The sequence below is a fragment of the Gopherus flavomarginatus genome, chromosome 25, assembly GCF_025201925.1.
Source record: "Gopherus flavomarginatus isolate rGopFla2 chromosome 25, rGopFla2.mat.asm, whole genome shotgun sequence".
Taxonomy (NCBI): domain Eukaryota; kingdom Metazoa; phylum Chordata; order Testudines; family Testudinidae; genus Gopherus; species Gopherus flavomarginatus.
The window spans coordinates 9,279,662-9,306,903 of NC_066641.1; the positions used below are offsets into that span (position 1 = coordinate 9,279,662).

The window sequence follows — 27,242 nt, forward strand, 5'->3', positions numbered from 1 at the left end:
TATAACTACGAATCCCAGAGCGCTTTGCGCCTGCGGGAGGCAATGAGACGCGCATGCGGAGGAGTGCGCAGGCGCTGTTGGCTGGCTGCTCATGTGGAGGTCAGGGCTGTGGCAGGAGGTGAGTGGAGCTGGGGGTCCGGTCCGGTCCGGTCGCTGCCGGGAGTGGGGGAGGAGCGCTCGCTGCGGACCCGGAGAGGGAGGTGGAAGGCCGGGGTCAGAACCGGAGCGCGTGAGGCGCCCCGCCCACCGTGGGGCCGGGAGATGGGAGTGGGGCCTCCTTTGGCGGGAGAGCGGGGCTGGGGGGCCCTGGGGGAGTTGGCACCGAGGGGGAGCGGGGCTGGAGGAGGAGGAGGAGGAGGCAGGGGCAGTTGGGGGCCCTGGGGGAGCAGGGCTGGAGGAGGGGTCGGAGGGTCCTGGGGGAATTGGGACGGAGGGGGAGCGGGGCGGGGGCTGGTGGGTTCTGGGGGAGTTGGGGAGGCGAGGGAGGGGGTTGGTGGGTTTTGGGGGAGTTGGGGAGGGGGAGCAGGGCTGGAGGAGGATGGGGGGGCTGGAGAGGGAGGGGGTTGGCGGGTTGTTGGGGAGGAGGGGGAGCAGGGCTGGAGGAGGATGGGGGGGCTGGAGAGGGAGGGGGTTGGCGGGTTGTTGGGGAGGAGGGGGAGCAGGACTGGAGGAGGATGGGGGCTGGGGAGGGAGGGGGTTGGTGGGTTTTGGGGGCGTTGGGGAGGGGGAGCAGGGCTGGAGGAGGATGGGGGCTGGGGAGGGAGGGGGTTGGCAGGTTTTGGGGGAGTTGGGGAGGGGGGAGCAGGGCTGGAGGAGGATAGGGGGCTGGGGAGGAGGGGTCAGAGGGTCCTGGGTGAGTTGGGCTGGAGAAAGACGGGGGAGGGTCAGTTTGGGGACCCTGGGGGAGTTGGGAAGGAGGGGGAGCAGGGCTGGAGGAGTCAGAGCGTCCTGGGGGAATTGGGAAGGATGGAGGACGGCTGTTTTGAGGGACTGGTGCCAGGGGGAGGATGATTGGGGGGGTGGCTGGGGAGGGGGATTTGGAGGTCCTGGGAGGGAGGACAAAGCAGTGGAGCCCTAGTGATGGGATGTCTCTGGAAGGAAGCCTTGCCCTAGTGCGGGGGCATGGAGTGGAGTGAAGTCAGTGGCCTTTGCAGCATCTGACCTCTGGAAGCCTGGAACCTGAGAAGAGGAGCTCCACAGAGAGGCTAGTCTTGGAGGTTGTCCCCTTACTATGGGAGCCCAACAACTGGGCTTGAAGTGCGATCTGACTGGGAAGGGGGCCTGGAGCTGCAGCTATTCCTGCTGTGATGAACGCTGTCAGTGGGAATGGGAGTTATTTATTGCTCCGTCCTGCAGAGAGAGGGGAAAACATAGGCTCCTTATGTAGTACCTTTCTAATACGTTTACTGGATTTTTGCAGGTGTGACTCTGCAAAGAGGCTGCAGTTGGACTGACAAATGGCTTCCAGACTGTTTGAGAACATTGGCAAATTTGGCTTGGGATTAGCCATCGCAGGGGGAGTTGTCAACTCCGCGCTATATAATGGTGAGGAGCAGAAATAATCTTTTTCTACTAAAAATTAGTGAAGCTGAGATATTTATAAGAGAGTATAAATTTGCCTTGAGATAGTCCTTAAGATCAGATCTGAGGATTGGGAGAACTAACCTAATTGGCCTTCCTGGCCTTGATTCTTGGTTGCTCTGCTCCTTGTGTTGTCACTCACACCAGTGCAAAATGGGTGTACAGAATTATCAATCTTAACTGCTAGTATCTGAAAACAATGTAACTGACAACACAAGGTGCACAAAACAGAGAATCAAATCTCCTGCCTAGAAAACTCTCTTCTGTGGTGTCCTAGAAAGGTGAGTGGTCTAGTGATTGCAAGTAGGGGACTAGGAGCCAGAAGTTGTTTTATCGTTTGCTTTCCTACTGACTGACTTGACTTTGGGAAAGTCACTTAACTTACTTGTACCTCAATTTCCCCATGTAAAATAAGAATACTTGATTAGCCCCTTGGGAGCTGGAGAGGCTTAACTAACATGGATAAGTCTCTGTACCCTCTGTGAAGTGTTTTGGTAATGTGCAAAGTACGATCAATGATGAAGGTTAAAGTATGTGATCTGCTCTTTTTTCTCCTCTAGTTGACGGAGGACACAGGGCCGTTATCTTTGATCGATTCCGTGGTGTTCAAGATGTGGTGGTAGGAGAAGGAACCCACTTTCTCATCCCCTGGGTACAGAAACCAATCATCTTTGACTGTCGTTCTCGCCCACGTAATGTCCCTGTCATCACCGGCAGCAAAGGTGAGTGGTCTGGGCAAGTGGCAGCTGTGAGAGCAACATTGGTGTCATTCACCCAGGGCTCCTTAGGGTGTGTCTACACTACAGTTAGACACCCGAGGCTAGCCCGTACAGACATATCCTTAGTGCCCATGTCAACTAGAGCTCAGTCCTGCAAAATACTGGCTGCCTTGCACTCCCCATGAAGATGATAGCAGAAAAAGGTTTTCAGCACCTCGCAGGATAGTGCTTTTATATAGTAAGGGCTTTAGTGCCTCAACGTTAAGGCCTTGCGAGATTGTAGCTCCTCAGAGCACCTCTTTGATCCTATGTCTTGTCCCTTATTCTCATGTTCCTTTTGGGTGACTTAGCAAAGTAAGCTAATGGGGATGGGATTCCCTGGGACAAAATAGGGCTAAGTAGGCAGGGCCAGAGGGACGGTAAGACTTGATTTTCATAGTCTGTGTCCTTACAGAAAATCATAATCGCGATAGGGCTCTTGTCCTTTCTGGTGTGGCAATCCCATGGGTGTTAGCATCAGTCTGGCACGTGGCCTCTGCCAGTAGTCTGTTCTGTGATGGGCAGTGGTAAGGAATCCTTTCCTCAGGCCTTCAGGTTGTCCCTTAAAGACAATTTCCCCATATGTAGAGTCAGATAAATAATTCCCAGCCTCAGAAACAAGACAAAGCTTAAATCATGTTTGTAAGAGGTGTTGAGATCCCCAATGAAGGAGACAATAGAAGGACAAATTGGGCAGGAGAGATACCTGCTGCTGCAAATTTTGGGGGAAGGAAGAGATCTGAACACATTTGTCTTTCCCTATTTGGTGACTGTGGAAAGAGCAATCGCATGCTATCCCTTGTCTCTGTGATTTGTTGTCTGACTCATGGACCTATCTCTGCAGATCTACAGAATGTGAACATCACGCTGCGTATCTTGTTTAGACCAGTTGCCGCCCAGTTACCTCGAATTTTCACTAGCCTCGGAGAGGATTATGACGAGCGTGTACTGCCATCCATCACCACTGAGATCCTAAAGTCTGTTGTGGTAAGGACCATGCAACGGCTTGTGCCAGTTGTGCTGCTATGATCTTCCTCTAGCAGCGAGAGGCCTAACTTAGCATGGATCATTCAATGCTCCAGACTAGAGACACCCTCCTGCAAGTTGTCCTCCAGAGAATGAAGATGGTCATACCGCTGTTTGCTTCTCTGCCCTCCCCCTGTTGGGAAGAGTTGATAGTTGCATCAGATACAGTCTTGTCAAGCATGATGGGGAGCTGAGTTCATTTTGATGCTCCTCAAAACTGTTCTCTCTTGAGTTGGGGCTATCTTCAGCCTTGAATCGCTGTGGGGCTTTCCAGCCTTGCCAGCAAAGGGAGTCCCTCTTCTCAGCTCTGTATGTACTTAAACTCACCCACTGAGTAGGTACAGCGCACACACTATCATGTAGGCCCTGCTGGGCAGTCACTGCTGTAGCTTGTGCTTAAGGACTGGATGGGAGCCTGTTTAATTCAAAGGAACAGGTAGCTCAGCATTTCCTGCTCTTTGGGTGTGGGGACACCAGACTCATCTGGGGGTGGGTGTGTGCAGAATCTGTGGAGAGCTGAACGAACCCAGATTTAACATGCACACTGCACACCTGTTTGCTTTACCTGTGGCATGAGGTGCAGGCAGCTCCTTGAAAACTACCCACCTTCCCTCCTAGCTCCCCTAGCTGGCTGTGAAGAAGCCTCAGGCAGCCCCGTCCCCAACCTAGGCTTCTCTTCTCCAGTCTTGTAGCAGTAAGCTGCAAAAACATGTGGCCTTCTGGAAAGTGGAGGGAGAGGAGCTACACAGTACAAACACACTATAGGGAGAATAAAGAAAGGGGTGTGTACGTGGGGGCTGGGACAGGGGCAAGAGAAGGAAGAACAAAGGATGATAGGAATTGGAAGGAAAGGGGGAGTAGCAGCAGGAACTGTATTGCTATAGTAGAGGATGCTATAAGGGGCACAGAGTGTCCTTGACAATCAGTTGCAAGTAGGCTCCAAATGAAAAGGGCTGGAATTCTCTTTTAGACGGCAGCCCCCAAAACCTCCTTGTCTGTGGTGGGGAAAGCTGGGTGGAGACGCTCAAGATGTCGTGAGCTTTCCTTTGTTAGAATCTGCATGTTTGTGCACGTCTCTTTCCCCTCTCACTTCTGCTGCCTGTCCTGGCTTCAGGCTCGTTTTGACGCAGGAGAGCTGATCACACAGAGAGAGCTGGTTTCCAGGCAAGTGAGTGAAGACCTCACGGAGCGAGCAGATACCTTTGGCCTCATCCTAGATGACGTTTCCTTGGTAAGAGCTGTCTCTTCTTAGGAGTTTGCTCAGATAAGAGTCAGCAAGAGTGCAGTGGGATTGAAGGCTGGGACTTGTGCTTTTTATCCTAGGTTAGGGGAGGAATGTGATACATTGGGTAACTCAACACTGCAATAAAATACCTGTAGCTGGAGCTATAAAAATTGCAGTGTTGCTGTTTGGGCTCAGGCTAGAGCCTGGGGTCTGAGATTCTGCATGTGAGGAAAGTCTGGGGGCTCATGCTGGAGCCCAAACATCTACACTGCTATTTTTAGCTCAGCCCCATGTCAGCTGATCTGGGCTCTGATGCTCAGTGTCACAGTTTTTTTTTCTCCCAGTGTAGACATATCCTCAGTGGCTAGGACAGGGTGCTGGTAGTTAGTTATTGGGTTTTGTTCCTGGCGGCTGTTACTGAGTTACTGTGACTTGAGCAAATCCTTGAGGACCTAGGCTGTACTGACTTGCTGGCTGACAACTGTGCCTCAGTTTACAAGCTGTTTAGAGACTCTTGTGGAAGGCCCTATATGTACATAAGGGGATCTCTCACCAGGGCTTCTGAAACCCTGCAGGACAAGCTACAATACCCTGAGCGCCCAGTAAAAAAAATCCAAACCTTGTTTGGCATCTTTCCCTTCAGTTTTCTGCCAACAATTAATTCCTCCTCCTGGCTACCCCCTGTTCTGAGACTATCCTTGAGGTGAGCTCTGCTCTAGTGCTTGTAGCATGAAATCATTTTATTACATGCACTGCACCGCTTTTGGGATTTCCCTACAATAGCCAATCAGAGCAGACTCTGGACTTGGCTTTGGAGGTGCAGGATGTATTCCTTAGAAAAACACTCTTGGTGAGGTGTGTTCCCTGTCCCAGTATTTCCCTTCTGGAAGTGAGTATTGGCTCTTTCTACCTGATGCGGCTGCCTTCTGAACATGCTGCTGAGGGAGGCTCACCTTTCCCCTACCGCATCTCAGTAGAGCGCAGCTGTTCAAACAGCGTGCTGAGAATACAAGTACAGAACTGAGCGGGAAAAGTGGGTCGGTTTCAGGACAACTTGACCTACAGTGAGCTCCCCCTACAGGCTGCATTGGGAAGTTACAGTAGGACTTTATGGAAGGATAGTGTAATGTTTCTGTGATGCTATGTCTGCAGTACCGCAGTAAGTCGACCTACACTACACAACTGGAGTCGATATACCTTAGGTTGAGTTACCGCAGGGGGTCAATGTGAGAAACTCTCCCATCGACTTACCTTACTCTTCTTATCGGGGGCAGAGTACAGAGGTTGACTGGAGAGCGATCCGCTGTCAATTTGTCAGGTCTTTACTAGGCCCGCTAAATCAACCACCAGTGGCTCGATCTCAGAGCATTGACCCCAGCTGTAGTGTACATGTTGCCTGAGTCTAAAGCCTACTGTGGGATGATTCCATTACCCAATTTTTTGGGGTTTTACTTAGTAAATGCTTTTCAGCTCTGTTCTCCCTCACCCCTCACCGCCCATTAAATTCAAAACAGAAACCAGTTGAAGGTAGAAACTGAGTCAAACCTGATCAAAAAGGCTGCTGCTCCATTCACGTCAATGGAGCTATGCCTGTTTACATCAGATCTGAGTTCACTGTAGAACATGGTGTGGCTCTCCTTCTTGGTCCAGTATCCCAAATGAGATCTGTGAGGAAGAGGGACCTCTTTCCTCCAGCTTCAGTGATACAGGCAGTTTTTCTGCCTCTCAGATGGTGAGTTCCTAGCAACAGAACTGTCCTAATGGGTACTCTCATTTTGCTTATTCTCTCCTCCCCCAGACACATCTGACCTTTGGGAAGGAGTTCACGGAGGCAGTAGAATTGAAGCAGGTGGCCCAGCAGGAAGCAGAGAGAGCCAGATTCATAGTGGAAAAGGTAGGTGCCCGTGGATGACTTCAGGCTGGGAACTGACTCCAGTGTCATCCAGTTCCTACCCCGACTAGTAACATTCATTGTGGGGAGGGATAGCTCAGTGGTTTGAGGATTGGCCTGCTAAACCCAGGGTTGTGAGTTCAATCCTTGAGGGGGCCACTTAGGGATCTGGGGCAAAAATGAGTACTGGTCTTGCTAGTGAAGGTAGGGGGCTGGACTTGATGACCTTTCAAGGTCCCTTCCAGTTCTAGGAGATAGGTATATCTCCAATTATTTTATTTTATTTATTTATCTGTCCAGTGTTCTGAAGCACTTAAGAATGCTCTGACCAGGAAAGCATGCCACGAAACAAACAGGCTCAATCTATTCTTAATAGTCACACCCCAAAGCTGTGCTGTTCTGCTGAGTCTTCTGAAATCATTACTAAATAGTAATGTTCTCTGGAAGATTTTTAAAGGAGGGAGTGTCATCTCTTGCAAGAGCTGGGGTGAGAGACAGAGGGCACTCAGATTCTGTTTCTGACTTGCTGAATCTTTGAAACAGTCAATTAAGCTCTCCATGTTCCAGTCTGGAGAATGGGTATAGTACCTACTTCAGGGGTGCTGTGTGCTTAATTCTTTGCATTGTACTGGGAAATCCTTGGCTGATCTGAGTGCAAAGCATTGAAAGTTTCGATAAAAAATAGTCTTGTTTCCAACAATGCCCAGGAGTTTTATAAACAAGTTTCATGTTGACACATGCTGAAAATGAAACTGATTGGAAACAAAGTGAAACCAACCATTCCAGTTGTAAGATGGTAAGGAAGCAAGTCTGTGCACCTTTAGCTGGGATCTCTTACTTTGCCAGTGCCCCTCATTTCTTGTCAATTAATGGCCTGGCTGAGCTCCCTTGTTAAGGCTGTTGGTGAGGGAGAGGGGAAGTTCAGGTCTTAAATCGCCAAGAACAGCAGCTGCATTTTCCTCCTGCTTTTCAGGTTCTTCATTCCATCTATTCCTACCTTACATGTCCATTCTTTTTTGCTCCCCTTGCAGGCTGAGCAGCAGAAAAAAGCAGCTGTCATTACTGCCGAGGGGGACTCAATAGCGGCCGAGCTGGTCGCCACCTCGCTGACCGCAGCCGGCGACGGCCTGATTGAACTGCGCAAGCTGGAGGCAGCTGAAGACATCGCTTACCAGCTCTCACGGTCCCGCAACATCACCTATCTGCCGTCAGGCCAGTCGGTGCTGCTCCAGCTGCCCCAGTGAATGTAGCTTTGCAGCCACCTAATCGCCTCTAAATAATCCCTTAAACAAACAAACAAAAAAAATCATTGAGATTTCCTGATTGGGTAAAGCAAAGGAAACAAAATTAAATGCATCCTCAATCTCATAACACTCAGCTCTCTTTGACGACAATACCGAGTCCCTCCGGTGGCCTTGTATGCTCAGTGCAGAAGCTGCAATGGTCAGTAAACTAGATGGAAGAAATTGCCTCTTTTCCAGCAGCTTGAGAATCTTGGGTAGAGTGGGGCGGGGGTGAAATGATGTCTTGTGTTCGCTTCTTGGATGAATCTGTAGTAGCCCAGGCCATTCTCTGTTAACCATAGAAATGTTGTACCGGTGAGATTTTGTCATGCTTCACAAAGCATGGTCAATATAGGCAATTGTATGCGTGCGCTGGACTACTGCTGTTTGTCCTGCTGCCTACAGAAAGGGAATGGGAGTGCTGAGGGCCTTTTTCCTTGGTCAACCCAGTGTTTTGCAGGTGTAAGCTGAGGCTAAGAGGACATCTGTTGTCAGGTTAGCAGCTCTGCTCTGATTGGCTTTCTGAACTGTGGCATTATAGGCAGGTGGTGTGACTTTATGGTATGTGTCTGGGGGTGTCAGCAGCTGAGTTCCACCCTTTCCAAAAGGTGGAACTTTCCTGATGTAGAAGTGAAGCTATTTCTACTATACAGGAAACATTCCTTCTGTGCATAATGAAGTAGTTCCCTCTCTCCCCCTCCTTGGTGCCCCGAGTGCTGTGACTCCCTGTTGTACATGGGGTTGGGTCTCCACCAAGGCTGGTAAATGTGGTGGCGTTTGTCTACGCTTCGGACAAAGGTGGTCTGACTTAATGTTCCACGGTTCAGACAGTCTGATTTTGGCAGTATGATTTGTTGCAGCACAACCGCTGTTTTTATTTAGGGAATCTGAATTACAATGAGGATGTGAAAGATGAAATTCTATAACCCAGCCTTCAATAAATGAAACCACCACCCTGCCCAGCTTTGTCATGTTTCATTTCTTAAAAGAACGAAGTTCTGAAAAAAGGTGCTTCTTGCTGTTGCTATTTCAGGTCACAAAGCAAAAGTCCCCAGCAGCAAGATTCTCTCTGGCTGAAAAGAAGGCCGCGTCTTGAGCACAATTCCCAAGCAGTAGAGCTGGAGCAAAACCAAATTGCTTTTGGTTAAATAAAACTTGGCTTGAGCAGTGGCGTTCTTGAATTAAAGCTTGAGCTGTCTTCCACTAGAACAGGGGTAGGCAACCAATGGCACGAGTGCCGAAGGCGGCACACGAGCTGATTTTTTCAGTGGCAATCACACTGCCCGGGTTCTGGCCACCGGTACAGGGGGCTCTGTATTTCAATTTTAAATGAAGCTTCTTCAACATTTTTAAAACCTTATTTACTTTACAACAATAGTTTAGTTATATATTATAGATTTATAGAAAGACCTTCTAAAAACGTTTATAATACTGGCACACAAAACCTTAAATTAGAGTGAATAAATGAATACGCGGCACAGCACTTCTGAAAGGCTGCCGACCCCTGCACTAGAAGATTCTAACCTTCATGTATCTGTTGCTGGGCTTCCTGTTTGCACTTAGTGTGAGAATCAAAATGCTCTGATAAGCTGTTGTGAGACTTTCGCTGAAACCAGTGAATAGAAGACATCTTGCAAGGCTGCTGCTGCTGCTGCAAAGATTCACCAGCTGGACTTCCAGCAGTTAGAGGGCTCATGTATATCAGAGGCAGAATAATTCTGAGGGTAGAGCACTAGACTGAGAATTGGACTTCGGGGTCTGGTACCTGCTTTGCCATCGATCTATTGTGTAGCCTTAGGCAAGTAACTTCACCTCCCTGCACATCAGTTTGCCCATCTGCTAAGTGACTCTTAGCACCTTTCTTCGTACAGTGCATGGAGAGCTATGCAGGGCAGAACTCTAAGATCTGTTAGTTATCCTGGTTTTATTTATACTAAGGCAGCACCTACAACTCCCAGGCCTGGACCATGCCACCACTGTGCTAAGTCATATACAAACCCAGAACGAAAAGACAGGCCCAAAGAGCTTATATATAATACACTGACTACACCTCTCTGCTACTGGTAAAAACAATTCCTGGCTGGTTGCTGGTGCTCGGAAAAGGAGAGTCCTTTCTCTTTGTGCACAGTCCAGCTCAGTTCTAACCTGAGAATTTCTACAGGGCCAAAAAGGGTATTTCTTCAGCTGAATGTCTTTCTCCCAGGTGAAAACTACCCCAATGAGAGCATGAGCTAGTTTCCTCCCATGCGTTGTCCCAGCCTCCACTCCCAACTCTTTCCTCTGAGGATAAGATCAGTTCCTCATTTCCTCCCATGCATTGCCCCAGCCTCCACTCCCAACTCTTTGCTCTGAGGATAAGATAATTCCATATTGGTATCAGCCTTCAAGGGGAAAGGCTTTTTAAAAAAACTCATTCGTTGCCTGGTATTGTTTGGGCTACTGGTTACCTTGCAGGCAACAAGCTCTGCAGGGTCATGCCACTGACAGTTCCTGCTCCAGCTTGCTGAGAAATCCTGTTGGTATGGTGGCACTTGAAAGAACTGCTACGTTCTCCAAAGCAGAGCCAGTCGCAAAGGGGTTAAGTTTAAAATTACTTTGCCACAAGCTACTGCAGTAGTAGCTCAAGAGACTCTTTCTTTCCCTCTCTCCCACTTCTTATTGGCTGTGGAACCTGCCTTATTTGCCACCACCTCATCAGCAGAGTGCTGAGCCCTCAGAGCACCCTCAAATCTGGTCAGGGCAGTTGGCAGCGATGGGTGATGTTATCCATCTTTGGCCACAGCCACATGTGGCATCCTTTCATTGACCTCTAGTGTGAAGGCTAGCTGCATATAGACCCCAGCCCCTTCAAAATTGGTTCAGAAGGGCCCAGGACTGGCATGGCAAATCAAAGCCAGGTACACATGGTCAGATCAGTTATAAGAGACTGTTTCGTAGCAGATGTCAGAAACCATTCTTCTTGCTACATCGACATCACAGAGAAATGTGGGCAGGGCAAGTGGGCCCACAATGAGTACCTCACTAGCAAGTGTGCTCTTGGGTGGTCAAAGCCACTTGGGTTTGCTCTGATCTTCTCAACCATTCTGGTTGTAGCATCCTCGCCAGATGAGGGGAGGACCGATGTGGCTTAACGTGGGGAACCATGATACCAGTGTGGGTCAAAGCGTGCCAGTTATGATGCACACGATTGAATATAGTTGTGTGTCACCAACTTGATGTGGGATGAATGGAGCCAGATTGGAGCACCATATGCTGCAGCAAAGTAACAGGGCTAAAGCAGATGATTGGAGAGTTTGAATGTTTGCTCCCTATGGGCTGCTGATCAGTTTTGTTTAGCAGGTAGTTACATGACCTCACCTGAAGGCAATTTTCCTCATGATGTTAAGATATGAGAGATCTGTCTAGGGTTACTCCAACGTAGACTGGGTGGGATGTGTGTTTCAAGTGATAACCATTGAGAAAGCTATTCAGTTCTTTTGCTGTTCTGGCACTGTAAAGATGGAATATACTCAAAACTGTCTTGGTCACACTTGGTTGTAAATGCCACCAACTACTGTATTTGTCCATCTTAATCACCTCAACATTTAGGGCATCTTCAAGTCTGGGGAATGACTGGCAGTGTCCCCCACTGGCAGTGTCTCCTTTATTCTAAAGGAAGCACCCATTAAGCATGAGTGAAGTGCAGTCTCAATGAAATGCTTTAGCACTAGCCCCTCTCACTCCACTACGTTTCTGTGGTGGTGTAAACACCTGGCTAGTAGGACCAGATCTGAGAATGCTGGCCTGATTTTCATCTGATGGCCACTTTTGATCCTTGCGCTGGAATTCACATGAAGGTAAAAAGTCTGCCTATCCCATCCAGTCCTCTTTCTGCTGCCAAGGTAAGATCTTTCAGTGATGAGGTGCCTGAGCTTTCAAAGTATTTTAAATGTCTGAGCAGAAAGGTAAATAAATCCCAAGTAACTCCCAGACCTGCTTTCCCCTCCACTGCTCCCATTCTTTATTTCTGGGTTTTATTGCTTTAGACAGTCTTAAGGAAGCTTCCACTCTTCTCCCATGGCCCTCTTTAAAGATCCTTAGTGCTTCCTGCATTTCTCTAGATTAAGTTTCATTTGCCAGGTGCTGGGCTCAGAACAGTGGATCTAAAATCCCTTTCTCAGCTTCTGTTGTTCTGTGTTACTTCTTCCTCCGGTTTCATGTTTTCAGCAGAGTGGAACGCTTCCTGCTGCTTTTGTTGTTAACGTCGCTGGAGGAGATGATTGAAAGGCCCGAAGGGTGGCCTCTGGGCCTTATTACTTACTATTTCCTCCACTTTTGGAGGAAATTCTTTTCACAAATGTTCTCTAGTTGTTAACTGCCCTGTTACCCTTCCTCCAGCTGCCTCTGGGTTTAAGCCAGAGCTGCCATGAGACTGAGAATTTCAAAGCTCCTCTTGAAAGCTGCATTTGTCCCACCACCTGCAGGGAGCATCTCTTGGCTATCCCGTGCCTACAGTAGTTTCCCAAGTTGGTAAAACATGTGGCATCATGTCTCCTGGCCAAGCGCCAGCAATGGGCAGTGACCCCAAATCAGGGACATGAGAAAAATAGCAGCACAGGACGCTTGAAATGAGGGCTGGGTAAGTGGGTGGCTTGGGGGATCAGGGTAGGATACAGAGCCTCTACCCTGACAGATGTAGCTTTGACTGAATCCAGCTGTAACAAAGGCATCAGCCTCTCATGGGCTATGCCAGCGGAGCTTGGAGCTGTCAGCCCAGTTCTCTGTGTACAGTTGGAACATGTCACCCAAAAATGCCACCACACTTAATACTAATTAGCAGACTCCTTGACAGTCTCAGCAGAGAACTCCAGGACTGAACTGAGCCAAAGGCTGATCTTCCCTCCTCTCTCCCTCTTCCCCCCTGAGGCTGGGAGCTTCCATAACCAAGGTTAAGAAGCTGGCAGGGCAGTCTGGAGGACACTTGCAGTGCCACGACCCATCCTGATGGGTTTAGAGAGGACTTCAGGCTCAGGTCTGCAACTCCCAGCAGAATTATTTAAAAAATCAGCACCCTCATGCCCCCCTTGAAGAATGTGGCTTCAGGTTCAGCACTGATGATGTCAATAAAACAATAAATGTGAAACAGCGGCAAGGACTAAGATGCACCGAAGGTCAAAAAATGGGGACAGGTTAGAGGCATGTACATCTTGTGCTTCTCAGTGCACGGTAGGTTGTTTTGTTACCACTGATCTCCTCACGGTTAAATCACACTTTCTTATTCCCCTCTCTCTTTTCTGTTAACAACTTCCTCCAACTACTGAGAAGTCCTATGTGATACCCCTGGGTTTAACCTGGCTTGAGTTGCTAGACCCACCTGTCTCTGCCCTTTCCTACCTAAGAAAGGGATTCTGTGTTAGTGGAGAGACTGTCATAGCAGGGTGCATGCAATCATTGGGAAGTTACGAAAGAGGAACTTACTCAGTGAGAGGTGCTGGATAGGCACCCCGAAGGAGGCAGTCCGATCTCTACTAACCAGCAGAACTGGTGCACCAGGGAAAGTCGCAGCACTAGCTTCCTCCATCTTGCCCCACCAACACGCTTGAAGCCCGTTCCTGAGAGATCAGTCTTAGGCAGCGAGGAAGCAATGGTACTCGCCCATGATCCAAAGGTGCCAAGCGCAGAGGTAATTTTGTGCTAGACTCCAACATGAGGAAGCAGTGACCAAAGATTGATGGTGGTTGGGTGTGCTAGCTGAAATGAAGATGTAAGACCTTGAGTTAGTTCTCAGTAGATAAGATGTCTGCAGTCAAACTTCACTCTCCCCACTAATGGGCATCCTTCTCAGAAAAGGGGATTGACTGGACCGTGAAGACTGAACTCCCCTCTCCTTGCCATATTTGGTCTTTCCACCAGGTATGTGTCCACCTCACATCAGTGCATCTCTTCAGTGAATATTGGAGGGAACTCCAGGGCACGTCACCATCACTAAAAATATACTAGAAACAAAAAAGGAAGTCACTCCAAGCAATGCCCAGTGCAGAATCTTTCCTGTTTATTGTTCCATACCGACAACAAAAAATGCCGCTCTGTTTCCAAAACCTCCCTGTAGCTACTTACCCCACTGACTGACACAGATAGCAGCATCATGTTCAGACAAAATCCATGGCTTTTCCAGTTTCTTACAGGTATCTGTGAAGATAACTTAGACACTGAAAGTCAGGGGGGCTAATTCACCAGGTGGGAAATGAGGGCTGCAGCCTCCAGACACGACAGACCATTTCATTCACTGAGAAGTGGAGATCTACAGAGGGAATACATTTTTCACAGCCCCGCACTGTGTTTGGGGGACGGGGAGCAGTCACGAGCAGGCCTTGTCCTTGTAGCACCACTAGATGGCAGCAATAAATCTGCTGAGCAGAGCAGAGCAGAGCAGAACTTGCGGCCAGAAAAGGAAAAGAAAAGAGGGTGTTTCCCTTGCAATCAAGGTAGGTGAGTAAAGAGGTCAGGGCACCCTCAGAGGAGAAAGGCTCTTCCCGGACCTTGGGGGCAAAGACAATACCAAGAAAGTGCTGGGCCAGCACTAAACATGCAAACCGTTGGTGTGAAATCTGTCATCCGTTCATGTGCAAACAAAGTTTGGGTGCTCAGCTGCATGTTTAACCCCTTCTATGCCAGGTTATCCCACTAAACCCGTGATACCGGACTCCTTGCCAGGGCAGGCTTTTTCAAACCAATCTCCCTTGCTCATCTCACTGGTTTACTGCTGCAGTACTAAGGCATCTCATTCAAGCTGTGCTGCCCGTTTCCCTGTTTGATGTGTCTTGTGCCAAGCTTTTGGTAGCTTCAACAGTTGTATCTTTGGTCACATCTACACAGCACAGAGTACCCAAGCCCGGGCACCTGCACATGAAATCTGTGCTTACCAAGCATGTTGCATTGATACGTTCACCCCTACCAGTGTAGCTGCATCTACTCTGGAAGTGCACCGACTCCTGTCTGATGATGTCAATAGACGGCTTCCTTGTTTAATCCTTTCCCCTGCCAATTTCCATGCCTGACATGGCAGCATCCCCTGTGCACCCCTGATTCTGGAGAGACAATATTTCTCACAACAGCTGTCGCACACCTTATCCCTAGTGGTGAATCCAGACGGAGGAAGTTTCTTGCACCCAGTGCCCAGAGGCAAATCCAGTGGCAAAGTTTTTGCCTGATGGTGAATCCACAAGCAGGAAGAAAACAAGTGGTTTTGAAAGCAAGTCGTTCTTGCAAGTCTAACGCAGCACCTCTCATTCCACAGTAGACTGCTGCTTGGAATCCAGTTGGGATCTTCTCACAGCTGCTCCACAGAGGGAATGAAAAAACCACGAGCTGGAGAGGAGGAATATTAAGCTGTGCAGAGATTACATCCATCCTGTTGTGCTAGAGTCTTGGTGCCTACAATTAACGGTGTAATTTATCAGTGGCAGAGGGATCCACCAGGTGCCAGTACTCTCATCTATTTGATCTGATCTACACAATTTAAGTGAATTTAGAGCTGGTAGACGGTGCTAGCCTGGCAGCCTTTAAGACCAAGATCCTGTATTTATTTAGCCACTGAACAGGGACAGCAGTGCATGCTTAACCCCAGCATTTTGCCACCAACATCTCTCAGGCCTGAGCTGGATGTCCCATGTCTTGGGCCAGCGGAGACTTCCAACGAGAGACAACGGGGGCCAAGTGCATTGGTGCTTTTCCAAGTAGGGACTAGACTGAGAACTGCCAAACTCATTTCACGGATGCTGCCCGTGGGCAATCATCTGGTCAGCAGCTCCAGTCACTGCTGACCTACGGTGGGTACAAGCTAGCGTGAGGGCCTCCATCCCTTCTCTCCCTCGTTTTAAGTGTCCCAAGATGATTTGATGGTTGCAGCTTGAAATCTTCCTCCATATTAAAAACCTCATCTTTACAATTCTCTAATGTTAATTTGCATAGCTGAGCTCTAGACTCTCTAAGGCTGCTTGCAGGCTTACTTATCACTCAGAACAACCAAACACATTTTTGTTCAGCACAAACAAACAGGAAACTGCCTGATTTCCTCTCCGCCTCGCCTCCCCCCACCCCCGTTTTTTTAAAATAGATAACCAGTTCACCTGATTTGTGAAGAGAAGACCATGAGTAACCACACAGCCAGGCATCGTCAGAGCGGTTGTAACTTGGAGCTTAGCCGTCAAACAGAAAACACGCTTCCTCTCTGTTGCAGCAGCTGCCGCAGCCGAACTCTATCCAGGTAAGGATGCTCCCTGGGTTTGCTGTACTGTGTATCATAGAGCACAGCTGGAGGGGACGTTTTATAGCCATTAGGGCTGGGATGGTAAGGCAAGACCTAGGGTCTGGTTCATCGTTGCTTTGCAGCTGGTGGAGTAGTTCAGCATGGTGGTGTTTTTATACTGCCGCTGTGAAGTGCGGAGAGTGAGAAATATACTGAACTGGAAATGTGGGGGAGAAGAGAGCTAGCAAAATTCTGAGCCAAGCTGTAACCAAATCTAACCTGGAGATGGCTAGATCTGAAGATCTTAAATTCCTGGTGCCCAATTCTGCATATTCATACCAGTGTCAATCTGGATTAACTCCACTGAAGCCTGATCCTAAACGCCATCATCACAACAGGCCCTGACTCTCCTACCACAACCGTTTTACAACAGCGTCTGGTTTACGCCAGGAAAAACAAAACTCAGGACCATCAGCATTACTGAGTGACCACATCTTTGCCTCAGTCTCCCAATTTGTAAAATGGAGGATAACTTTACTCCAGAGAGGTCCAACAGGGTGTTTAATGTTATTGAGGGAGGGGCCAAAGCCTTCTCAGTCAATGAGATCTGGATCAAAAAGCCCCTTGGAGCAGAGATGGTTTTTGTGTTCTGTTTGTACAGCACCTAGCACAACAGTGTCCTGGTCTCTGACTGAGGCCCCTAGGTCAGTGGTCCCCAAACTTTTCAGGGTCGTGCCCCACTCCCTTCCCTCACCTGCTCTCCCCGGAGCCAGGAGCGGCCCCATGGCTCCCAGGGGGGAGGTGGGGGAAACCGCAGACAGGAGTAAGGGTTGAGTCTGGGGCCAAGAGAATAGCCAGGAATGGAGCCTCAGCCAGGCTCCCTCCCCAGCCCCATGGGAGCTAGCCAGGCCCTGCCACACACCCCTGAATGTTTGGGGGTGCACCCCACAGTTTGGGGATCTATGCCCTAGGCATTACAGCAGTGGTTCTCAAACTTTTGTGCTGGTGACCCCTTTCACACAGCAAGCCTTTGAGTGTGACCGCGCCGCCCCCCCCCCATATACATTAAAAACACTTCTTAAAATATTTAACACCATTATAAATGCTAGAGAAAAAGTGGGGTTTGGGGGTGGAGCTTGCGAGCCCCCAGGTAATAACATCACAACCCCCTGAGGGGTCCCTACAGTGATACAAACAGTAAATAGTAATTTGATCGTCTTTAGAAAATACTGCAAAATTTTCCTCTTCAAGAAAGCCTTTTAACCATAGCACGAATGACTCTCACACCACTGACACCTACATCTACTCAGCCTAAAACAACCTTCGCTGCAGACGGGACTCTAGCGACGAGCAACCCCAGTGCAAATCTCTCATTAGCCAAGCTCAAGCGAGAACAGCCCCTCTGAGAGATAACCCTGGAGCGGCTGTATCCACACTAACGCTGCACTCACTCATGTCGAGCCCCTCATGTGAGGACACATCTCTGGGTTCTTTGTACTGCAATAACCTGAACCACTCTATGAATTCTTTCCCCGTGAACTGGGGGATAACTTGTCTGTCCTTTCTGGGCACACAGCAGGAATTATGGGAAGGCACAGGAGAACTAGCAGCACTCCAGCAAAGTTAAGCTGCATCCATGCTGCAGAGCGGTCGGGGGAGCAGCTGACAAGTTGTGCTGACTGTACCTACACCCCTGGCAAGCCAGCCATCTCGAGTGAAAAGCACTCCTACACTCCAGTGAAAGGATTTTGTGCGTGGACTGTACTCAAGTTAGGGGCAACACTCGAGTTATTTCTAGCTCTTTACATGGAAGAAGCCCAGACACTACAGTGATGGGTGACAGCATAAAACCCAAAGATATAGAATAAGTGGCCTGATGAAGAACAAAGTCAAAATGCCACTGATAATGGTGTAATAAACGTCATCCCAGGAAATCAAAAACAGAGCTGTAAAGGACGGGCACCGCATGACAATAGAAGACACTTCACCCCAACTTGGGAGACAGTGTCACCCGCTTGATAGAGGAAATGAATAAACTTTCCACTGACGAGGCAGCTTTTCGTCTCTAGATATAAAGGTACTTTGCAAGGCAAGCCTCATTATCACACAGCTGGGAAACACTTGCTCAAGGTCACAGAGATGGTGAAGTCAAAAGGACAACCGTGGTGGTGCAACAAGATATACCTAAGGTCACACAGCAAGACATCAGTACAGATGGTCTCATTACCCAAGGAGACCTGACTCTCAGCTCCATGCCCGGCCCATGGGTAGCAGCCGTAATAAGGAACAAACTCTCTCCAGTCTCTTAGGAACTGCCCCAGAGTCCATCGGAGCAGAGGGGAACTAAGGATGTTGAGGAGGGTTATGCAGGAGGTTCAGGGTCCATGTACCACTGGCTAGATGCAAAACTTGTCCTCTCAATTACAGCTAAGCCAGAGGGCAAGGAGTTGTGGCAGCGACAGGAAGGATGGAACAAGGCTGGACAGGAGCGCGCTCATGATGCCACCAAAGCATTAGGTTAAAAATACTCTTGTGTTCAAGAGGCAAGAACAGGAAGGAAGCAGGGGTTAAGTCTAAGCAAAATGAGCATGTCCAAGAGAGATTAATTCAAACAAGTCCTTTAGAGGGAACAGGACTCCTGAGGCTAATTCTATAAGGTGGAGAGTAAGAACCTATGTATTCTTTGTATTCCTCTAGCACCAAAAACTCCACCCTGGATTGGAGCCATTGGGTTAGGTGCTTTACAAACACTTAGGTAGCTAAACACCTTGCAGAAACTGGGCCAATGGGAGTTAGGCACCTAAATACTAGGGTGACCACATGTCCCGATTTTTGGGTCTTTTTCTTATATAGGCTCTTATTATCCCCCACCCTATCCCGATTTTTCACACTTGCGTCTGGTTACCCTACTCAATACTTTGGAGAATCTGGCCTTAGGGCTTGTCTACACAGGGAAGGATGTGATTTTAAAGCACTGTAGTTATAGAGGTATAACCACTGTGTGGACACTTATTCCAGCATTAGCAGGCTTGGTTTTTGTTTAGCTTGTTACTTGGGAAGGAGTTTAAGCTTACCCTCATTCCCCGAAGCCACTCAAATCAGAAAAAAATGGTGTCCTCATCTGGAGTCATACCAGTATATCAGGTTAACTACAATGATATAATTATAGTGGTAGAACTGGTCAAAACTTTCTCATGTAAACAAGACTTTAGAAGAGTTCATCCCTGCCCTGAAGTGCTTACAGTAAAGACAAGACAGAGAGATACAAAGAACCAACATATTAGCGAAGAGTCAACAGAACAGACTTTGAACGTTGCAATTCCCCACAACCTCTGCCAGATTCCCGTTCACACAACAGCTCTCCCATTCCCAGCCCTGTCCAGCTGCTACAGTGCCAGACTCAGCTTACTCTCCAGTGTTTAAAAGTGATATTAGACCAACGATCCACCCAAGGACCCCCCCGGGGAATAACTGTTCTTTTTCTGAGCATCATTACTGTGTCCAGCACAGTGAAAACATATATATGAGACATTCTTTGTCCCAGTGAATTTACAGTTTAATTACCATGCACTGATCCATTAGGGCTTTCATTGTTATACGGGATCTATAGCTTCTTTCTCTCCCAAAGTGACAGCCAGCAAGGATGGCTGAGCAGCCTAAACATTAGGTTTGAGACACCTTGACACCATCAGTTCTGACCTCAACCTTTTTTCCTTCCTATAAAATGTAGACCATTTAGTTTACTGGGTGACGGTAGGTATCAAAACTGAGACTCTGCCTATGCCACAGGGATGTTTACGATCCCATTGCACTTCTTGTAAAAGTAGGAGCTTACGTCAGTGTCCTTGGCTTTCCCTTCCCACACTGTTCTGTAGTGCACTGCGTGGTGTTTGGTCACTGCTCTCCACCCCAGAGCCAGCTGCACCTCAGTGCTGCTGCTCTAATTTGTTAAGTTTGTAAAGCTCTTTGGGATTGTTTAACTTAAAAAATGCTTCATATATAATAAATGTATGATAATATTAAAAATCACAGGCCACGTTTAATGAAGCTAGCCTAATAATTACTTACATTTTTATAGCACCTTTTATCCAACAAGATCCCAAGGTGCTTTACAGATTTAATGAGCATCAGCTACAAGCTATGCACAGGAGGCACTTCACCTACCACAGAAATGCAGCTACCTCTGGAGTGAGATAGAGCAGCTGTTTGGGGAACCCTACACAACAGTCATGCGCAGAACTATGCCACATTGATCTGAAACTGTACAGGGGAGGATGCAGAATGTAGAAGATAATTACCCACACTGGAATTTCCCCAGGATATCTTGACCAGTGCCACAGGATCTTCAGTGAGCACGTGGTCGGGGCTTATGTTTTATATCCTTTGGGGGGGAAGGGGTGTTTGCAGGATGGGTTACATACCTCTAGAGGTTGTACAATGATTTGAAAGGAGACTGTAGAGGGAAGACGACAAAGAGGACATCAGAGAGCTGATAAGGATCTGTGGCTGATTGGCAAGCGTGCAGCTCCACGTGTTGAAGAAGCTCATGGGAGGCAGAGGTGTGGGTTTGGTTGTTTTCTTTCCTACCTGGCTGACGTGTCTTTTCATGTCAAAACTTGGATCAAAGAGAAAAAAGAAAAGTAAACAAAACAGACTCCTTTGTGGGAATAGGAACTGAGTTTGGCAGCCAACATCTCTGAGATTCTTACTGGGGAAACTGAGAACGGGCATTGGGATTGGTAAATCACTAACAAAGAGTGTCCCACAAGGCACTCGGGGCCTGCAGGAGATATACAGGACAAGGGCCCAAGGCTAGGAGAAAAGTCAAACTGCTCTAGAATAGCATCTTCTATAGGGCACCATTCAGCCTTTGTGGTACAGAGATGATGTTTGGGAAATGATTTCATTCTCTCGGGAAACAGGCCTGAACTGGAAGACCAGATCAGAAACTCTTCCTTCCCTGAGATACTAAATCCAGGAGGCAGTTCTCTTTGCTCATAGCCATCTCCATCACCCTGCTCTCTAAGCTGCAGGTTCCTTAGTTTTTGCATTTAAGCTGTAATTTTGGAGCACACTTTGAGTTTATCTGTAATTGAATTCATTCACACAGGCAGGTACTGCTCTTGCAAGGAGAGACCACCCTCCCTCTTCACCTGAGCCGCCTTCTCTCTGCAGTCAAAAGAGGCAGCCCTGATTCTGTTAGGCCTAGATTCTTCCCTGGCCACAGCAAGGGCTCCCTGCCTCTCAGTCTAATCGCTACTCAGGCTGATGTAGAACAGCCTGGGGACAGCTCTGAACTGAGCCAGCTGGTAGGTTATGAATTCCAAGGAACCGATGGGAGCAAAGGTACTGCAGCCCCACGTCCCTATAGTGAATGCAGTAGGTGGCGAGACACAAAAGTCAGCTATGCTGGCCCTATGCTCCCCAACGTACATTGTCCCTTTTATTTGAGGTTTTAATTCAGTGATATTCAGACTCAGTATCTGAGCCGCAAGGGGCTCTTTAATGCATCTCCACAGCTCTTTGCAGCACATGATATAAAAGCACTGTGTGATTTAATTAACAACCAATCGGGATGCTTTTACGATGCTATTAACCAACTGTAGTTGATTAAAATAATAATACTCGGTCAGTCATTTTGCTGTGAGAAATTTGTGTATATATTAATATTTCCCCATCACACCGTTTAAATATGAATATATAGTACTACAGTAAATGAAACAATTAATTCACATTCTGTGGCTCTGTTGGATAATGCTGATGGCTAATTTGGCTCCTGAGCCACTAAGCTCTGAGTATCACTGTTGTAAATGAAAGATTTCAGGAGAGCTCTGTTGTAACCCTGTATTACAGGACTGAGTCATTTTCATGTTGTACTAATTGTGACCAGGTCAAATCTGTTTGTAGGTAATTTAAATACAAAAAGAATTGCTTAGGAAAAGCTCCCACCAAACTTTACCTGCTGCGCACAACAGACAAGGCAATAAAAGAAACAACCCCAAGGACCAGAGGCAATGTGGTCAGTCGGTGGGGAGAGAGGTGACACTCACTGTGGGTCACAGCCCAACTGCCGAGCTACAGAAAAAATGCTACCAGGAACCAGCTCAAGTTAATCATTTTGAACCTTCCCCTTTCCAGTTGGTGCCACTCTTGCCCTATCTTCTTTTACCCCCTAATCTGGTCAAAGTAGAATTCTTACCCCTCCTACACTGTGTTCATCTCTGGGGCAAGGGAAGTCATGCGTCTAAAGGCATGGGACAGGCTTCACGGCCTCTCAAAGCAGGGCCTCCCCTGAGCACCGTGAGATGCAGGAGCAGGAAGAAAATAGCTCCACAGCAATCCAGCATCCTCTTCCAGTCCTATATCCCCCACCAATCACCCTTAACCAGCACCCACACACCAAGCAATAGCCCTGCCAGCACCAACTACTATCCCTTAGTTTCTTCAGTGACCCAGTTCCTGCAAAGCATTGGGAAATTCAGGTCACAGTAAGAAGCCACTGAAAAGTGCTATAAAGAATACATAGCTCTTATGTAGTGCTGCTCACCAGTAGATCTCAAAGCATTTTACAAAGGAGGCCAGTATCATTATCCTCATTTTACCTGTGGGGAAACTGAGGCACAGCAAAGTCAAGTGACTTGTCCAAGGTCACCAAGAAGGCCAGTGGCAGAGCCAGGAATAGAACTCAGGTCCCTGGGGTCGCAGTCCAGTGTGCTATCCACTAGAGGCAGAATTTTGGTGGGATGGGTTCTAGGTGGAAAAAGACTAAGAAACTTGGAGATAGGGTTTAGAGCAGCAAACTGCAAATCAAGACTACTGGTTTTTCTTGCTGACTGCCAATAATGTGGGTAAATCAGATAATCTCCCTCTGTCTTAGTTACAAATGTAAAACATTTTACAATGCCCCTGTGAGAGAGATAAATACTTGTACTTTCATAGCGGCCTTCATAATACAATAACATGTTGCCCTTTTATAGCACTTTTCATCTGAGAATGTCAATGCACTTTACAATATTAACTTAGTCTCACAACATCTCAGTAAATTAAACATTATTACCATTTTACCAACAGGGAAACTGAGGCAGAGCAAGGTTAAGTGATTTGGGCAAGGTTATACAGCAAACTGGTGGCAGAGGTGTGACTAGAACAGAGTGTTCTGACTCCCAATCTGCTGTTCTAACCACTAGGTGCTTTTCCAGCAGAGCTGTAACCAAATCTAACCTGGAGAGGGCTAGATTAGAAGATTCTATATTCTTGGGACCCAATTCTGCGTAGTCACACCAGCGTCAATCTGGATTAACTCCACTGAAGTCTGATCCTAACTCCATCAACACAATAGGCCCTGACTTTCCTACCACAACCGTTTTACTGTGGTCAATGCAGCTACTCCTGATTTACACCAAGGAAACAAAACTCAGGACCATCAGCCTTACTGAGTGACCACATCTTTGCCTCAGTTTCCCAATCTGTAAAATGGAGGATAATGATACTCCAGAGGTCCAGCCGGGTGTTAATGTTTTTTATGGAGGGGCCAAAGCCTTCTCAGTCAATGAGAACTGGATCAAGCCTTGCAAACACAGAGTGCTACACAAACATAGAGAGGGACAAAGTGGATGAGGTAACATATTTTATTGGACCAACTTTTGTTGTTGAGAGAGACAAGCTTTCTTTGAGGACCTGAAGAACAGCTGTGTGTAAGCTTGCAACTCTGTCTCTCCCACCAACAGAAGTTAGTCCAGTAAAAGATATTACCTCACCTACCTCGTCCCTCTAATATCCTGGGACCAACACAACTACACCACCACTAGAAACAATAAAAACACTTACTAATATTTGGCACTTGCCTTCAAAGCACATTAAAAGCATTCTTCATAAGCCCTCTGGAATGTAGGTAATATATGTACTATCTCCATTGTACAGATGGGAAAACAGATACAGAAAGATCAAATGACTTGGCCAGTGCGATACAGGGAGTCAGTAGCAGAGCTAGGAGAAATCCCAGGAGATGGTTTCGAGTCCTATAACCAGACCACATCTCTCTCTACATGCACCTTTGTGCTTCATATATTCCATATCAATGTTAGGACACTTAAGTGCAACAAGCCTTCGATTAAAAGAGAATAGGGCAGTATTTGCATTATGCTACAGGTTCATGATTCCATGCACCCTTCAGCGAAGCTGACAGACAGGGGTTTCACTGCTATTTGTAATATAAACCCACATGCTACAGAAGAGCAACTGAGCCCAGAACCCAGTCACTTTTACTCAGAGCCAAACAACGATCCATGCGTGGGTTGGTGTTAGCCACAGTGCCTCAAAGCTCTCAGAGCATTGCCGCAGCTCGCCCAACTCAGCAGACTTTAATTAAGTGAAATCTCACTGTAATTACCTAGATGAGGACAATAGAGTAACGGTTAGTTTAGGCAGCCTGGGATCATTTACACTACTGCTTTATCTGTGCTACAGTAAGTCAGCATTAGCCTCTTTCTCCAGCATAAGAGGTTGGAGGATGGGTAAGGATGACAATACTTAGTAACTGGGGGGTGGGGGCACAGAATTGCATGCATAGAAAGAAAGCAATTGAACTTATTTTTTAATCTTGCTGCAGGAGAGACTGCTCACACAAGTGCCAACAGCGTGTCTGATGCTGTTCTTACTGGAGTTTTGCCATAGTCACACTGGTTGCAGGATTAGGTGCTGCAACAGAGGGATCCCAGAAAAATGAAATCACATGTACATGCAAACTGTGCTGCATTTGCAACAACTGTATGCGACACTTTGCAGTTCTGTGGCTTCAGTCTTTAGCACTTGCCCTTATCAACCATGTTACAGGATTCTGTGGCATCAGTGGCCTAGATCTTATTTATGATGGCAAGACTTGCAGGTTTTCTGTAGTTTTAGGTTTCTTAAAAGTGCAAAGAGAATTAATCATTAGCAATAATAATTAACCCAGTGATCAACACCCACCAGCCCTCCTCCAAGCCAAGCAATCACCCGAGCCTACTGGGCTCATCACCTACCCTCCTGAGCCCCACACCCATCCCCCTTCCAAGGGTGGCACCCACTCCAACCCCATTGAGCCCCACACCCATCCCCCTTCCAAGGCTGGCACCCACTCCAACCCCCTGAGCCTCACACCCATCCCCCTTCCAAGGCTGGCACCCACTCCAACCCCCTGATCCCCACACCCATCCCCCTTCCAAGGCTGGCACCCACTCCAACCCCCTGAGCCTCACACCCATCCCCCTTCCAAGGCTGGCACCCACTCCAACCCCCTGAGCCTCACACCCATCCCCCTTCCAAGGCTGGCACCCACTCCAACCCCCTGAGCCTCACACCCATCCCCCTTCCAAGGCTGGCACCCACTCCAACCCCCTGATCCCCACACCCATCCCCCTTCCAAGGCTGGCACCCACTCCAACCCCCTGAGCCCCTCACCCATCCCCTTTCCAAGGCTGGCACCCACTCCAACCCCCTGAGCCTCACACCCATCCCCCTTCCAAGGCTGGCACCCACTCCAACCCCACTGAGCCCCTCACCCATCCCCCTTCCAAGGGTAGCACCCACTCCAACCCCCTGAGCCCCACACCCATCCCCCTTCCAAGGCTGGCACCCACTCCAACCCCCTGAGCCCCACACCCATCCCCCTTCCAAGGGTAGCACCCACTCCAACCCCCTGAGCCCCACACCCATCCCCCTTCCAAGGCTGGCACCCACTCCAACCCCCTGAGCCCCACACCCATCCCCCTTCCAAGGCTGGCACCCACTCCAACCCCCTGAGCCCCACACCCATCCCCCTTCCAAGGCTGGCACCCACTCCAACCCCCTGAGCCCCACACCCATCCCCCTTCCAAGGCTGGCACCCACTCCAACCCCACTGAGCCCCTCACCCATCCCCCTTCCAAGGCTGGCACCCACTCCAACCCCCCGAGCCCCACACCCATCCCCTTCCACGGGTGGCACCCACTCCAACCCCCCGAGTCCCACACCCATCCCCCTTCCAAGGGTGGCACCTACTCCAACCCCACTGAGCCCCTCACCCATCCCCCTTCCAAGGGTGGCACGCACTCCAACCCCCTGAGCCTCACACCCATCCCCCTTCCAAGGCTGGCACCCACTCCAACCCCCTGAGCCCCACACCCATCCCCCTTCCAAGGCTGGCACCCACTCCAACCCCCTGAGCCCCACACCCATCCCCCTTCCAAGGCTGGCACCCACTCCAACCCCACTGAGCCCCTCACCCATCCCCCTTCCAAGGCTGGCACCCACTCCAACCCCCCGAGCCCCACACCCATCCCCTTCCACGGGTGGCACCCACTCCAACCCCCCGAGTCCCACACCCATCCCCCTTCCAAGGGTGGCACCTACTCCAACCCCACTGAGCCCCTCACCCATCCCCCTTCCAAGGGTGGCACCCACTCCAACCCCCTGAGCCTCACACCCATCCCCCTTCCAAGGCTGGCACCCACTCCAACCCCACTGAGCCCCTCACCCATCCCCCTTCCAAGGCTGGCACCCACTCCAACCCCCCGAGCCCCACACCCATCCCCTTCCACGGGTGGCACCCACTCCAACCCCCCGAGTCCCACACCCATCCCCCTTCCAAGGGTGGCACCTACTCCAACCCCACTGAGCCCCTCACCCATCCCCCTTCCAAGGGTGGCACCCACTCCAACCCCCTGAGCCTCACACCCATCCCCCTTCCAAGGCTGGCACCCACTCCAACCCCCTGAGCCTCACACCCATCCCCCTTCCAAGGCTGGCACCCACTCCAACCCCCTGAGCCCCTCACCCATCCCCTTTCCAAGGCTGGCACCCACTCCAACCCCCTGAGCCTCACACCCATCCCCCTTCCAAGGCTGGCACCCACTCCAACCCCCTGAGCCTCACACCCATCCCCATCCCCATCCCCCTTCCAAGCCTAGGGCCTATTCCCCCCCCCCCCAAGCCCCACTCTCAGCACTGCCTCCCCCCTTCACCCTGCTGAGCTCAGTATCCACCCCCTCGCCCCAGGGCGAGCCTCTCACGTGTGCACCGACCCCCCCCCCGCGCTCGGTTCCTCCCCTCCAGCTGGACTTCACTTGCTAGCAGAGGTGAGCACAGGGCCGCCCTATGGCGCATGCGCCAACTCCATCCTCGTCCTTTTCCCTCCCCGCGCCGCCGCCGCCGCCTATGGGGCTGCGCGCGCGACCGGCTGAAAAGGCGGCGCGAGGCGCCTCGCGCGCGCGCGCTCTGCCTTTCACTCCCTTTT

At 49.3% G+C, this 27,242-nt stretch overlaps 1 protein-coding gene and 1 long non-coding RNA gene across 2 annotated transcripts; one reads left to right on the forward strand and one right to left on the reverse strand.

Annotated features, from left to right (window-relative positions):
• PHB1 (prohibitin 1) lies at positions 1–8,722 on the forward strand. Its single transcript, XM_050935204.1, has 7 exons — positions 1–118; positions 1,421–1,545; positions 2,142–2,303; positions 3,184–3,326; positions 4,480–4,596; positions 6,389–6,484; positions 7,513–8,722. Exons 2-7 carry the CDS (start codon positions 1,458–1,460, stop codon positions 7,723–7,725), a joined length of 819 nt encoding a protein of 272 aa, XP_050791161.1. The 5' UTR covers positions 1–118; positions 1,421–1,457; the 3' UTR covers positions 7,726–8,722.
• On the reverse strand, positions 8,713–24,962 carry LOC127040702 (uncharacterized). The gene is made up of 5 exons (XR_007771532.1): positions 24,729–24,962; positions 20,413–20,606; positions 15,873–16,175; positions 13,222–13,494; positions 8,713–9,076 (listed from the first exon to the last, which is right to left on the reverse strand). It is a non-coding gene; the product is annotated as an uncharacterized LOC127040702 (long non-coding RNA).
• Positions 24,963–27,242: the final 2,280 nt, after the last annotated feature.

Coding starts and splice junctions, on each gene's coding strand:
- PHB1 (XM_050935204.1), top strand. CDS start 1,458: ATGGCTTCCAGACTGTTTGAGAACATTGGCAAATTTGGCTTGGGATTA. Junction 1,546..2,141: donor CAACTCCGCGCTATATAATG/GTGAGGAGCAGA, acceptor TTTCTCCTCTAG/TTGACGGAGGACACAGGGCC. Junction 6,485..7,512: donor CCAGATTCATAGTGGAAAAG/GTAGGTGCCCGT, acceptor CTCCCCTTGCAG/GCTGAGCAGCAGAAAAAAGC.